The sequence below is a fragment of the Maniola jurtina genome, chromosome 10 (genome assembly GCF_905333055.1).
Source record: "Maniola jurtina chromosome 10, ilManJurt1.1, whole genome shotgun sequence".
In the NCBI taxonomy this organism is placed as follows: Eukaryota; Metazoa; Arthropoda; class Insecta; order Lepidoptera; family Nymphalidae; genus Maniola; species Maniola jurtina.
Window position 1 is genome coordinate 11,493,805 of NC_060038.1, and position 15,568 is coordinate 11,509,372.

The 15,568-nt window shown below is 37.6% G+C and overlaps 2 protein-coding genes and 1 long non-coding RNA gene across 3 annotated transcripts; 2 read left to right on the forward strand and 1 right to left on the reverse strand.

Moving 5' to 3' along the window:
• Window positions 1–321: 321 nt before the first annotated feature.
• Window positions 322–4,146, forward strand: LOC123869022 (60S ribosomal protein L15). The gene is made up of 5 exons (XM_045911746.1): window positions 322–472; window positions 723–912; window positions 1,282–1,418; window positions 1,749–1,859; window positions 3,855–4,146. The coding sequence occupies exons 2-5, from the start codon at window positions 741–743 to the stop codon at window positions 4,047–4,049; spliced, it is 615 nt and encodes a 204-aa protein (XP_045767702.1). The 5' UTR covers window positions 322–472; window positions 723–740; the 3' UTR covers window positions 4,050–4,146.
• Window positions 4,147–4,338: 192 nt separating this feature from the next.
• LOC123869023 lies at window positions 4,339–5,659 on the forward strand. Its single transcript, XR_006796801.1, has 3 exons — window positions 4,339–4,648; window positions 4,871–4,908; window positions 5,571–5,659. It is a non-coding gene; the product is annotated as an uncharacterized LOC123869023 (long non-coding RNA).
• Window positions 5,660–7,439: 1,780 nt separating this feature from the next.
• Window positions 7,440–14,786, reverse strand: LOC123869021 (transmembrane and ubiquitin-like domain-containing protein 1). The gene is made up of 9 exons (XM_045911744.1): window positions 14,446–14,786; window positions 13,802–13,983; window positions 13,390–13,449; window positions 12,361–12,498; window positions 11,059–11,223; window positions 10,509–10,728; window positions 9,901–10,078; window positions 9,599–9,735; window positions 7,440–9,516 (listed from the first exon to the last, which is right to left on the reverse strand). The coding sequence occupies exons 2-9, from the start codon at window positions 13,974–13,976 to the stop codon at window positions 9,351–9,353; spliced, it is 1,239 nt and encodes a 412-aa protein (XP_045767700.1). The 5' UTR covers window positions 13,977–13,983; window positions 14,446–14,786; the 3' UTR covers window positions 7,440–9,350.
• Window positions 14,787–15,568: the final 782 nt, after the last annotated feature.

The window sequence follows — 15,568 nt, forward strand, 5'->3', positions numbered from 1 at the left end:
TTTTAACTCTGGAGGAAAAATATGCCATGGAGTGTTTTATATTTCGTAGTGTAGTTAGGGTAGTTATATTAAAAATCGAGCTATATAGCAAACGAACCATTGGAGTGAACATAATATTACATAAGGAATGCTGGTTGCACGGATAACCCCAATCAAGTTGTATATGCGCGAAATGCTCATTGTAATGTAATATTAATTAATTTCAAAATATATTGAAGCAAAACCTCAATTTTTTATCAGTTTTTGTTTCAAGTTAGTATTGGAAGTGAACTCTAGGGAACGCTTCTCTGTTGTGGTACTTGACACGTTTCTAAAGTTACCCTTTAGGAGTAAAGTTAAGAAGAAACCGTAGGGTAACTATGTTAAAAAATGGTTAAAACAAGCAATATTTTTTTAAAGTGTCATTTTGATTGAAGTTACATTCTGTCAAATTGCATTTTCTTTTCCGGTCTTCCTGTGGAGTACGCGAGACGTATGTGGAATTTATATCTTTAAATATCATTAAAATCGCGTTTTGAATTCAATTTATCAAGTTAAAATATGAATAATTGCCGTGTGTTATTGTTAATGAATCGTTAATTTTGTTAATTTATTGTTTTTACCGTAGGTTATTTCAGATTTCTCGGCATGTTTGTGACGGGTCTCGATCTCGAATCTCCGTATTTGTGGCCAGACCGATGATGTGACTTCTGATCAATAATATGAATTGATTTTGTTGCTAGGTCTGCCACAGTCCCAAGATGGGTGCCTACCGATATATTCAAGAATTGTATCGCAAAAAGCTTAGCGATGTGATGCGTTTTCTGTTGCGTGTGAGAGTCTGGCAGTACCGCCAGTTGACTCGAATGCATCGAGCTCCTAGGCCTACAAGGCCCGACAAAGCTAGGAGGCTGGGATACCGCGCCAAGCAAGGTTAGAATACACGCTTGAGTTGAGGTTATATTTTGACCGCTGCTAGCAGTCCGCCGGTCGAGGAATTATTGTATAAGTAATTTAATTGATCCGACTAGTTCTGTTATTTTGTAATTCACTATGACCTTTTTAATAAATTATGGAGTATTGTCAAATTTTAAGGGTCTCTTAAATTCATCTCAATGACTACTAATTATGAACAGTCAACTTGTCAAGACTTACTTTAATAGGTAACTCATAATTCAAGCATTTCTAATGGCCTGCCCTTTATAGGTAGTGTATTTTCTCATTCCATCTGGATCATTTATCAGTTGTCAGAGTATGAGTACCTATTATTTGTGTGTGGCTAAGAAACTTTTTATTCCACAGGTTACGTGATCTTCAGGATCCGCGTGCGTCGCGGTGGTCGCAAGCGCCCGGTCCCCAAGGGTGCAACCTACGGCAAGCCCAAGAGTCACGGGGTCAACCAACTGAAGCCCACTCGCAATTTACAGTCCATTGCCGAGGTAATCATTGTCACTCTCGAGGAGCCAGTGAGGGTACTGCTCTAGTCTTTTGAGACTTGCAATGTGACAGTCGTAATCATCTTTAACCAATGCTGTCTCACTATGGGCTCAAATACTGCAAAACCGTTTACAATTTACATCATATTTACTGAATAAATAACTGATACCAATACCCAATGTTACAATGACCCAAAGATTAGTCCTGACTCTTTGTAGCCTAAAGAATTAATACTGGTCATTAAATTTATAATTGTTGTGAGTTGGTACTTATTAGTAACTCTTACAATTTTATAATTATAGTCAAATAATATGTATTCATAACATTTTCAGGAGCGTGTTGGACGGCGGTGCGGCGGTCTTCGCGTGCTCAACTCTTACTGGGTTGCTCAAGATTCTTCCTACAAATATTTTGAAGTTATCCTGGTTGATCCCTCACACAAGGTAAATATTAATTTTTGATCACATAATATACATACAGTTGTGGTCATATAATTAAGAACGATTATTTAAAGATCATTATTTTTTTAATAAACTAGTATAACTCAATGCATGTATTATTTTTCATATCTCTTGGTATCACAAAACTTTTCCATATTATTAGTGTATTCATTTATATACATTATTATTTAATTAATTAACAGATACATTTATTACATTAGATCTGAATCTTGTGCTACTACGGACTGGCTGGTCACATAATTAAGAACGCTGAACAGTTCATTTTTTTATTCAAGTTTAAATAGAGAACCTCAGTGGTTAAGTCTCTTTTCATATAATTTTTAGCGCCATTTAATGCTGTAAAAGTATTAAACTTGATTATTTTATAAAAATAATGGGTACAAGTAAAACTTGTGATAAATCTACAAGTGAAGTCATAATAAAACATTGTAAGAAGAATTAGTCGCATAAAAAGATAGCTGATTATTTCCAATGCTCGAAAACAATGGTTTTCAATTCTATGAAGCATTTTAACACGTATGAAACGACGTCAAATATTACGCGCGTACCTAAATTGAGAAAGAAATTTCGTTGAGATGATACGAATATCGTTCCAAAATCTTCTCAAAGGATCTAGCGAGCTAAGAAAAGAATATTTTGGTGAAAACAACCCTTCAGCGATCTCGTCACGCACTATTCAAAGGCGTTTGGTAGAAAAGAAGTTGTATGGAAGGAAAACAAGGAAGGTACCCATGTTGAAACGTTGTCATAGGTAAGCACGTCTTACATTTGCAAAGACGTATGAAAACCTGGGCTGTCAGACAGTGAAAAAATGTTATTTTTTCTGATGAAACAAAAATAAACAGAGTTAATTCAGATGGAAAATGATACGTACGATGACCTCCGAATAAAGCATTTGACTCCAAGTACACAAAACTGACATTAAAGCATGACGGAGAAAATACGAAAATTTGGGGGTGCTTTTCTGGGCATAGAGTTGGACTTGTTAGTCTGATACCTAAGCATGGATCAATTCCAATACAAAATCATACTGGAAGAAACAATGTTACCGTATGCTGATGAAGTGCTTTCAGCTATTTGGATATTCCAGAACGGCAATGATCCGAATTTCGAAGCCTATACCGTTGAGAAATTCTGCATAACACAGCCAGTTTCTATCTTAGACTAGCCAGCTAACGTCCAGATCTAAATTCAATTGAAAATATTTAGTGTGAAGCCAAGAAAAGTGTAATCAAACGACATAGTAGCAATTTTAAGAGCATTACGATGTTTATTTGGAATAATGGAGCTCTATTTCTCTTGAAAAATGTCAAAAATTGATAGAGTTAATGCCTCGCCGCTGAAAGGCAGTAATTTAAAACTATGGACATGCCACTAACCATCAATTTTAGTTTAAAAGGATAATTTTTTCATGTTTATGTAATCTATTTAACTTAAGTTTCATCTATAGTAATTTTCAAACCAGTTTAATATTCGTTCTTAATTATTTGTCCAGCTACATCTGTGTTTGAATTCGTTACTATTGGAAGTAAATGAGATTTATTAAAAAATATTTGGCGATTTCATATCTCCTATTCGTAATCCAGTTTGCCGATTTATGTGGCTAAGTCAAAACATAATTAACTACTTCTAAGAAGGAACACAGAGCTACATAAAACATGATATTGATAAAGAAAGACTGGAACTACAAATCGTTCTTAATTATATGACCACCACTGTATATCTGTACTAGTCACGTCATTCTTTTTTTAGCGTAGTAGCACACGCCGGGCGGGTATCAGCTAGTAAATAATAATTACAAAAAATTCTTCATAACTATAATAATTTTTCTTTCAAATGATGAACATTTATGTCATGCACCAATCTGAAAGGTTTTGCTGAACAATCACCTACCGGTATATCTGACGCCAACATCAGACTACCCAACATCGACATTCAACATTAAACAACGAAATTTACGAGCCGTATTCATTTCAGGCAATCCGTCGTGATCCCAAGATCAACTGGATAGTGAACGCAGTACACAAGCATCGTGAAATGCGAGGTCTCACATCTGCAGGAAAAAGTTCTCGTGGTCTCGGAAAAGGCCATCGTTTCTCTCAGACAAAGGGTGGATCCAGACGCGCCGCTTGGATCAGGAGAAACACGCTCCAACTGCGTCGCAAGCGATAGATACGCGACCGTGTCGGCTATTGACTTTCTATTTGTATATATTCTGTGTTTATTTTCAGATGGAAAGTCAGTAGTTTTTAATTAAAAAGTTACTTTTAACCACTATTTTTATTTAATATAGAAACGTCACCTTAACCTAAGGGAATGTTATTGTGAGTATTTTACAGTGTAGGAAACATATATTTCCTTTGAACTGATGGCTGATTTTTTAAATTAATTATTTCTCTTTTACAGATCATTCTAAGGATTGCAATATTCATGATTTTGGATTAAAAGGTAAATATAAAATGTATTTTTGTGTTTGTGTGTTGCTGTATGTATTATGTATTTGCTTGCTTTCATACAATTCTTGCACTTTGATTGGAACATATTAAAATATTTTTTTATTTGAAATGATGAACATTTATGTCATGCACCAATCTGAAAGGTTTTGCTGAACAATCACCTACCGGTATATCTGATGCCAACACACCACCCCGATATCCATAATATGTACTCAACAAAATTTACAAATTCAGTTTTCATTTCAGGCATCTGGGTCTGTAGATCAACTGCATTGAGATCACAGTTCCTATCTTGAAATACGTCAATTCACTCAGGTAAATAAAACATTCATTAAAAAAAATTAAATAATAATATATATATGTTTACAAAACCATTATGGTTTTGATTTATAATATAGTGATGATACAATGCTTTATGAATGCGCAACCATGATTACCACGCATTTTCTTCCTTGGATGGCTGAAATTAAATCTTTGAAGTGTTGAAATTGTTTCAACCAGTGGCTGCTATTTAAACAATCTTGTTTTTGTTTACAGCTTGCCGTCAACTAGGCATCAAGTTCTTAATATAAAAGGTAATTATTATGTCCTTAAATAACTGTTTTTATAACCAAATTAATTTTAAGAAAATCTAAAATGTCAGCGGTTACTGCACAAGTTGGTCAAACCCTTATGACTCTGAAAGCAGACCCGTGCTGAGGAGTGTGTCAGACTGTACAAGTTCTGAATGCTCTGAGCTTTGCTTTGCAATGCCTATAGTATCACAGAAGAAATTAAAAAGCTCAATCTTAATTTTGATTGACCTTTCATTCGCTTCAACTCCAGTGTGAATTGGCCTTAAATATTGATGCCTTTATAAATTCGACTACTGCACTATTATGTATTCTGCTCAGTTTCAACTTTCCTTGCTAAAATAATTTGTATCAGGCTGTCTTGCAAAAAAAGATTTAAAAAAAAGCACTTATAGTCCTATTGGTTCAGTTCAAGTTGAAGTTCAACAACTTATTCAAAATCCAAATTCATTTTAACTAGTCTCGTTAGCTTCATGTTAATGTGATAATGAATTTGGAAATATTATCCTCTCGTCTAGGTGAGGTTATTGTTAGTTACATTTTCGATAATCCTCAATCCGGCGAGATACAATCTATTTACAATTATGTACATACAATCTATGTAATTTTGTAATTTATGATGTTTATCAATTTTTTATACTTATATATTTTTTTGTTGTTTGCAGATTACAGCTCAGAGGAGCGAAAACCGCAAAAAAAATTGTAAATGTTTAATTATGCAAAGTATTTTTAACAATAAATTATTTAAGTTGTAGTTCGAATTTTTATTTTTATATGACGCAAGTTGTAACGCTTGCCTAAAGAATGGCGAGGAGCTGAGGCACGTTTTTGACCTCTAAACCTAGGTTTACTTTACATACATACTGTTGAAGTTTGTATAATAGCGCACTGTTCTGTATGCTATGCCAAGTAAAATCGAATTTGAGTTGTAATTAATAAAGACTGTACCTTGGCTCCACTTTACTCTGTAAATATGCGTTGCGCCTAGAATCCACCCTATCGTAGTCATCACATCACACTAATATAAAGGCGAAAGTTTGTATGTGTGTGTATGTTTATTACTCCTTCACGCAAAAACTACTGGACGGATTTGGCTGAAATTCGGAATGGAGATAGATATCCTGGATTAGCACATAGGCTACTTTTTATCCCGGAAAACCAAAGAGTTCCCACGGGATTTCGAAGAACCTAAATCCACGCGGACGAAGTCGCGGGCGTCAGCTAGTGAATAATACAGGCAAGTCCTATAATTTGATAAATCTATGAGGCAAGTAATAAACCATTCAGGGAAGAAAAACTACAATTCATTCAGTCATACTTGAGGGGTAAGGAATTTGTCAGGAGTAGCGGTAAAGAAGACAAAAAGCTAACAACAACCGTTGACGCCTTGCCATAACTATGTTTACTTAAAACTATGTCAATCACTCGTGTTACTAACTAAAGAGATAGGCTAGGAAAGACGAGAAAAGGGTTGTTTGAATTAGCGCGGGACCCTAATTTTGTGCAAGAACATTTATTTTGCTCTTTGATCAAAACCGAAATAATGTCGATATTGTTCGGGCGGAATCGAAATGAAATGCTCTATTTAAAATCTATGGCGTCTCTGACGAGTTAGTTGAAAAAATCATCAGTTTCCGAGCCCTGGTAATAAGATTGCTGGAATTATCTTCGTGCTTGTGCTTTGCAAGCAATAGTTCCAGTTGAAGACGACCTGGATTTAGATGGTATGAAAGGTGATGATATTATCATCATCATCACCTTTCATACCATCTAAATCCGGGTCTAAATCTGATTAAGATCTGTTTTCGCGTCACATAGTTAGCGATGCCATACAAATGCGCATGCGCACTTGATTTAATAACACGCATGGGTGTTGCAAATCGAAAAATATGTTTTATTTCCATCTCTACAAGAGATCATTAAAAGAATGAATGAAGTTGGAAGGGTGAATAAAAAGCGAGTTCGCCTTCAGTATGATTTTATTTCAGGACCTTACAAAATTAAATAACAGTAGCGTTATATAATAGCAGAAAAAATGTACATAAATGACGAAAAAATATTTAAATTCAATAATAGTTTATTTAAGCTATCCAAAGATATTAAATGGAAAAATAATAATAAATTTGATAGTGAAAATCAATCATCTTATACCTAAATAAATATAAAAATTTAAACCTATTTATTTACATATTCCTGAATATGATAATTACATGTTTTATTATTATCAATAGGGTAGATGACTCGACATCCTAACATTTTCTTTATCAAAACGTTATACGTACGCTGCCGTTGAAAGAATTACATGAATTCGCTTAAATATATTAATTACGTTAGAAGCCTTACTGTAATTTTCATTAGACATGAAAGAGATGCACGATGTTAGTCGTGACGTCTCGGCCATTTAGATGCTGACGTGAGTAGGAGATGGCGAGATATTATCATTACCGCCCTGCCCCATCCCTTCATTAACTGCCTCATTAGTCATTTTACAACAATTAATGTTTATTCTATGTTCACAAACCCTTTTTAAAATCAATTGTATTTGGTTTGCAATGTAAAAATAATGATTAAAATAAAAAATGTGCATCTACCCTATTCTGTAAATTTCTCCGCCTATAAGAACCTCATGCTACTGAAAAAAACCTACAATTATTTTAAGAACCATCTATATTCTGAAAATATATGATCAGGAATTGGAACAATCGCGTCTGAACGATCCAAAAACTAAAAAGCTCTAATTTTTCAACAAAATTATCTCTCTTATTACAAAAAACTTAAGGCGTGGTTTAAACAGATATTTAACCCGTCTATCGCATACAACGCCTGAGTTTAACGCCAGTTTAAACGGCGCCTAACGTTTTTATAATAAGACTACATAAATGGAAAGCTCGAATGATTTGCAGTTATTTTTCAGTAGTTTTAAAGGTTATACATATTGAGTTTGAGATTACTTGGACGGTTGAAATTCAATATTATATATTAAAAGCATTTGTGCTATTTAACCATGCTTCTATGACGATAGACTAATACAAATACATACATAATACAACAAATTATTCAATGTATATTCATTATAGATACATTATGATTCCTTGAGTCAAGTATACAAAAATAGATAAAATGACAGAATAATTAATTATAACGTCATGTTCAAATGACTCTGATATTCGCCATAATATTACAATGGATTATGGTATTTATAATTTCTACACTTTTCATACAAAACGTTCTACGTCGAACATAGTACGTTCACTTCCTAATAAATGCACAAAAAATTATATTTAGGACGTAAATTCACAACATCACCGAAAAGGAATACAAAATATGTCTTCCCTTTCTTAAGGCATATTAAAAAAGAGATAGCTATACCCCATATTTTAGGCTATATTTAAGTAATTAGGTACTGAATTTGCACCAATAGGTCACAAAAAAAACTCAAACCTTGGCGATTACTTTTCTCTGTTGCTTGACGTCACTAGTGTACTGCTCTTTCACTCACATGGACGACCAGCGCCTATAAAATGCTTTTTGCTTATTTTAAAAATACCTTAGATTTGACGTAAAACATTTTGCACTTGAAGAGACGAATTTTTGGTATAGCTTTTACTGTCATAAGGCTATCTTACCATTGGAGAGATAATAGAAAACAGATTATTTTAGATTACAGATATTTTAACGAAAAATTATTATAATACCTTAATTAAAATTAAACGACGCACCATCGCCCGTATTTCTACGAGTATAATATAATGTACTTGACATCATTTATGGAAACATTTTGTATGATTTTTATTAAGTTAAAATTATAAGCCTCACTCTAACGAACGGGCAGTGGCGTATAAAGGGTTTCGAACTCAGGGTAGGGGAATCAGGTTAACTATTTACTGGCGGGTTAAAATGAAAAATGAGCATTGAGCTGTTTCAATATTAGAGTAAGCAGTGCCTTTATGCCTCTATGACCTGCACGTCTGCGTTAGTGGTACCACAGTACAGTCCAATCCAGCATCAGTCTAGTATGAAGAAAAATAGAAATGAATAAACCCACCAGTGAAATGACCGGCAAATATACTTATGTACTAAAGAATGTGCAGTAGTCGATTTTTAGGAGTCTTTGGCAGACCGAAGGGAGCGCGAGGATTTTTCAAACACACACACACACGATTGGTGTCTTTGGATTTTCCCTTGTTTTAAGCGTGGAAAAGAATTTTAAAAAAGGGAGGCGAGGCAGTTAGTGGTTGGGCACGGGCAGGGGTGCGGGCGGCGCTCAGTGTGGGCATGTTCAATTCACCGTACCCGAAGGGGGTATTTGATTACTCGGCATGAGCATGTTTGACTCGCCGCACCCGCACGAGGTGGTGCAGTTAGTGGTTGGGCTCGGGCGGCGGTGCGGGGCGGCGCTCGGCGTGGGCATGCTCGACTCGCCGCACCCGCATGGAGTGGTACAGTTAGTGGTTGGGCACCGGCGGGGGCTGCGGGGCGGGCGCGGCGGGGCGGCGCTCGGCGTGGAAGGTGTCGGAGAGGTAGAGGCCGAAGATGGCGACGCTGTAGAACACCGTCAGCCCGAACAGCGCCACGCTCGCGCTAGCCGTGAACATGTTCGAGTATTCGCATCTGAAATATTACACATTTCTTATAATTTGAAGCTTCAAGGTCAACAGCGGGTTGAGATTCGCCGAATTAGTCACATGATCACCTGAAGAACCAGACGACAGTGAGCGCGACGGAGACGAGCGTCATGAGGATGTTCTCCAAGTCCCACGCTCTCTCGGGGGCCGCGCCCTCCGTCACCACTTCGTGCGTTGAGCCGCGGGACTGATTGTTAGGCTGCTGCTGAAAAACAAAAAAGAAGTTAAATCGATTAACTTAATCTGAGAAAAAAATTAAACAGTTACTTTCTTTATAACATTAATGTGAAATGTGCGATGGTGCAGCCCGCACGCGCCCAGCGTCGCCGCCTCGTCGCCGCGGCAGATGAGCGCAGCATGTGACACTTACCTGTGCGGGCGCGGGTCTGGCGCGGTTGCGGGGCCGCGAGGGGTGCACGAGGCAGTGCACGACGGCGCGATGGTGCAGCCCGCACGCACCCAGCGTCGCCGCCTCGTCGCCCAGCACGCGCCCGCGGAAGATGAGCCGCACACGCCGCTCCGCGCACAGCTCCGCAGCGAAATGGCGTCTGCAACAACATGGCGCTTGTTGATAATGTTCTTCTGACCGAATCTCAGAGAAGGCAGTCAAGCTCAAAGACTAAGCAAACTACACAAATAAAGGTTCACCCATTCGACGCATACAGCATTATGCTGAGCTGGAACCTTTCATATTGTGCCACACACGACAGCAAAATTAGTGTCATCATGGTGTTTCTATTACTTTGAGCATATATTCTAGTTTTAAATGATATTTTACTCAGAATTGCAATGAAATAAATAGTGACGTTCATTTATAGATGTCAACTGAGTTAATATTTAAAACCAGCACTTCACTCATTCATAGTTAGTCTAAGTTATTATGGTTACCACCTACATATGTTGCTAAGACAGATTACAGATAGATAGATTAATATTAGATTATAGATAGATTGATTAATAATTTCGTAAGTTACTTACCTCTTAAAATCCTTCAGCAGTTCATCTAAACTGCCCTCCACTTCCTTGAGAGTATCGTTCAGGTATTTGAGTTTGATCACAATCTTCCTGCCCTCTCTGTCTATGCTGTCGTCGTTGGAGCTACCGGCGTGATCTGGGCTATCAGTAGAACTATCTTGCGGGGTTGAACTATTGTCTTGTATGTCATCTGGTTTTGCGGCACCCGGTTTACTATTTGATTCTGGTAAAATATTGAGTTTAATATTATCCATCAATTTGAAAAAAAAACAATAGATGATACTTCTCGGCTTGTTCTACATTAAAGTTCGTAACTTAATGCGTGAACTTTAAAGGACTTTTGGCTGTTTACCATTCTCAATGTTTTGGAAAGCAAGTTAAGGCGCGAGTCATTGTTAGTTTATCATACAGTCAGATATCTTCTCTTCTCTTCTCTCCTCTCTCTGGGCTGGTTTCCGCACTTAAACATTTCCGTCTGTTGTGCGTGCGTTGCCCCTCCCCGCCGAAGTAATCAGATGGATGTAAGTTGAGTCAGAAAAAGGAAAGTACTCACCACCAGATCTCGTGAAGAAGTCACAACCAGTGGTGACGTCAGCCTCCATGGCACTAACAATGCTATCCATCTCCCTTATCTGCGCATTACTGGCCGGCTCTTGCTCCTCTGTGCTCTCCGCTTCTTCGTTGGAAGATTCTGCAGTGGTTTGATTGTTTTGTGGTGCTGCAACAGATAATATACTTGTGTAAGATGTCAAAGTTGGGATTAGTGCAGCAAGAAGTGTGACGATAAAAAACCTAATTCTTTTTCAATCGAAACCCAACTTTAAATCCTTCTACATAGGACTGAAATTTGAATGATATTGTCAGGCACGATATTACTTGTAGCTATCAAAAAACAACTGACGAACATCGCCACGTCCACGTCGACGATGCTGTCCCTCTTTTGTCGTCTCTACTGCTCTCGCTGTAAGGTGCAGTGTTATTGCAGCTGTCAAACAACAACTGATAAAGAGACTCACAGTCGATCCGGCGATAGAAGTGCAACCGATTGTTGTCCAGCATCGCCATGTCCGCGTCGACAATGCTATCCATCTCCTGCAGCGGTATTACCCTGTCATCTTTACTGCTCTCGCTGTCAGGTGCACTGTTATTGCAGCTGTCAAACAACAACTGATGAAGAGAATCACAGTCGATCCGGCGATAGAAGTGCAACCGATTGTTGTCCAGCATCGCCATGTCCGCGTCGACAATGCTATCCATCTCCTGCAGCGGTATTACCCTGTCATCTTTACTGCTCTCGCTGTCAGGTGCACTGTTATTGCAGCTGTCAAACAACAACTGATGAAGAGAATCACAGTCGATCCGGCGATAGAAGTGCAACCGATTGTTGTCCAGCATCGCCATGTCCGAGTCGACGATGCTGTCCCTCTCCTGCAGCGGTGTTACCCTGTGGTCTTTACTGCTCTCGCTGTCAGGTGCACTGTTATTGCAGCTGTCAAACAACAACTGATGAAGAGAATCACAGTCGATCCGGCGATAGAAGTGCAACCGATTGTTGTCCAGCATCGCCATGTCCGAGTCGACGATGCTGTCCCTCTCCTGCAGCGGTGTTACCCTGTGGTCTTTACTGCTCTCGCTGTCAGGTGCACTGTTATTGCAGCTGTCAAACAACAACTAATGAAGAGACTCACAGTCGATCCTGCGATAGAAGTGCAACCGATTGTTGTCCAGCATCGCCATGTCCGCGTCGACGATGCAGTCCCTCTCCTGCAGCGGTATTACACTGTGGTCTATACTGCTCTTGCTGTCAGGGGGCTGTTATTGCAGCTGTCAAACAACAACTGATGAAAAGACTCACAGTCGATCCGGCGATAGAAGTGCAACCGATTGTTGTCCAGCATCGCCATGTCCGCGTCGACGATGCTGTCCATCTCCTGCAGCGGTATAACCCTGTCGTCTCTACTGCTTTCGGTCTCAGGCACGGTGTTACTTGCAGCTGTCAAATCCCAATATTATAAACACTTTATCAACCTTGAATATGTATCAAAAGAAGCTTGCAGGAAACAACCACACAACTCTGACCATCACGGTCTTGACCTTTTTGACCACCACTCGCTTCTCGCTAAGTAATACATATTTCCATTCCTTTTTCAATCAAGTGACTGCAGTGTTTGTCGAAAGTTATAATCAAAATTAATTAATTCTGCAAATAGATTGCTTTGATTGTTTTTTTTTACTTGTTTGCCATTTATAATTTGATACTGTCATAATATATGAAAACCAATGTAAAAATACATCATTTGTTTGCCTTTTTGTAACAAAAGATACCTAATGGGTACAAGATGGTAGATTACTAATTATTCATTTTTTCACTGTCATGTTGGCTACTTAGCTCAATAAACATGTTCCTATAATTTGTTGTATTATTTAAACATAATAGATACTTAAAAGGTTTATAAATTTACGTTAAATTGAATCTGCTGGAGTTTGCTGCTGTATAATAATGTCAATGTAGTTGAAATTTCCCGAACATGTACGAAACGATTTGCTTCCTCTTTCCTAATTCGAGCCGCTAGGATATGGAACGCCCTTCCGGCGTCCCATAATATGGGTACCTTCAAGTCAAGAGTGAATAGGCAACTTCTAAGCAAGCGCGCTCCATCTTAGGCTGCATCATCACTTGCTAGCAGGTCTAATTGCAGCCAAGCGCTAGTCTATATAATAAAAAAAAAGACATATTATTGTCATCAAAATTCTAATCTTTATAAACCCTGTAAACACTGACAGATTTTTTTTGAATGCAGCTTAAAATTATGATTTTTTTTGGTACAATAAGTACAATTATTACTAAACAATAAAAATGGCTTATGTCTTAACTCATATTTACCTATAGGTTCGGGTGGTGATACTTGGGCATTAACTGTACGAGAATTGGTTACAGTTGGTCCTGTAATTAAAAAAACTCCATCATAATTTTGTGAGTGAACTTCAAGCCATAATTTGACATAGTGTGTTTAGTCGCTAATGTAAAGTACATTGAATATGTCCTTACAAAGAAGTTTTTATTGTGCTAGTGTGTTAATAAATAATAATAATTTGCAACTGATAACTATAGTATCAAACGACCAAAACAGTCAAGATGGTGGCAGAAGACAGGTGACTAAGTACACTTTTGCAAAAGCTTATGTCCAGCATTGAACTTGAAGGAAAGAGTCACAAATCCAATTCAAATTGCTGTATAGATGTGTTTTAAGTTTTAACTAACTGTCGGCATTATTCGGGAACCTTAGTACACTTACGTGTGACAATGCTGACAGTGACAGGGTGGTGCGTGCGCGAGCGCATCACAAGGACGGTCTGGTAGCGGTCCGGCCTGGCGTTGGTGGACCACCACGCCAGCGACGCAACCAGTACCACAAGCAGCACCACTACAAATTGCACCACCTCATCCCCCACCCCTTCTATCAGTGTCATTTTTCAGCTAAAACAGGGATAATTCAAAAATTTAAATCACCCTCGACAGGTCAAGGTTACTATAATATTGCATTGTAGTCAGGAGTGAGTCGATAAGACAAATGCAAGTAATACAAATATCAACTGGATGATTGAGGTCCCTACACCAGCTGAGAAAACAGCTGATGATATGAAGATCATTACCTATATGCTTGATCTAATTTTTACTAAAAGACTTTTACGAAAACTACAAAAACAAGTTTCATTTTTCACTGTAGGTAGGTAAAGGTATTTATATACCTTCACTGTTTGCAAAGCCAGTGTATTTAATTAAACCTATAAGAAAGTAAGTACTATGTGAATGGAATTTTACTGGGAACTTAATAAATAGTAAAATTATTCTAATGCAAAGTGCATCGTACAGCTTTTCAAGGTCACATACATGGCACCCAAAATACAATCTTAATGATTAATCATCACAAACACTTGCCTCACTTCGTTGCAGATATTAAATACTTAGAGAAAATTTAATGCAGCTGTTTACTGAGCCATTGGTTCAAAATCCGTAGCTGAGGGAGAAAACATCACTAAACAGCTGAAACCACAATTACGTCGATCATCTAAACACATTAATATTCCCGAACTTTAGGCGTCACTGAACTTAATATTTGCAAAGACACGATTAATTAAGAACATTTATACCATCGCAATCACTATATTATAAATCTGATTAACGTTACTGTTGTATTCATTAAATAATTTATTAATTATTTTACAAAATTACTTAGGGATGTATCAAAATCTGACACTGGCTTGACATATTGACATAATGACATTCTTAACACTTGACAGTTGGCAGTACCATAGCTGTTTTTCTATACGGGTAACATTGTTATAGTGCAGTCGTGACGGATAACATTGTACACTGCGAGTCAATCGAAAAATCTATGGTACCTAAATCGATGGCATAAAAATTCTTAGCCTAGCCGGGTAATGCCGGGTATCATTATTTAAAGCTCATTGAGAAGTTTGAGTGAGTTTAAATTAAAAATATATTAATTTAAACTCACCCAAAAAACTAAACCAGTTAGGAATAAGTTAGTTACCTATGAAATTTCGGTATATTATGTTTATGTGCTAGCTGATGCCCGCGACTTCATTCGCGTGGAGTTAGTTTTTCAAAATCCTGCGGGAACTCTGTCATTTTCCAGGATAAAAGTAGCCTATGTGTTAATCCAGTGCATAACTTATCTCCATTGCTACCTCCGTCCATTAGTTTATGCGTGAAAGAGTAACAAACATACACACACAAACTTTCGCGTTTCTAATAATAAGTGTTGAAGTAACTAAGATAGTTTGTAACATCGATGAATATGTAAGATGTGACAAAAACAAATGAACATTTTTGTACTAATTCTTCACGGTTCATTTACTCGGAATTGAAATTTTCATACATATCCAAAATATGATAATTATGTACGCAACCCAATAAAGGGCGAGGCCAGACTCGCACTTGACCGGAAGTATAAACAGGGTGTTTGGTAATTAGTATATAATGACGACACGTACCCATGCTACTTTGATCTGGTAAATACAATGCTGAAGTATAATGA

Coding starts and splice junctions, on each gene's coding strand:
- LOC123869022 (XM_045911746.1), top strand. CDS start 741: ATGGGTGCCTACCGATATATTCAAGAATTGTATCGCAAAAAGCTTAGC. Junction 913..1,281: donor GGGATACCGCGCCAAGCAAG/GTTAGAATACAC, acceptor TTTATTCCACAG/GTTACGTGATCTTCAGGATC. Junction 1,419..1,748: donor ATTTACAGTCCATTGCCGAG/GTAATCATTGTC, acceptor TAACATTTTCAG/GAGCGTGTTGGACGGCGGTG.
- LOC123869021 (XM_045911744.1), bottom strand. CDS start 13,976: ATGACACTGATAGAAGGGGTGGGGGATGAGGTGGTGCAATTTGTAGTG. Junction 10,729..11,058: donor CTTCTTCACGAGATCTGGTG/GTGAGTACTTTC, acceptor ATATTTTACCAG/AATCAAATAGTAAACCGGGT. Junction 9,736..9,900: donor CCAGACCCGCGCCCGCACAG/GTAAGTGTCACA, acceptor TTTGTTTTTCAG/CAGCAGCCTAACAATCAGTC.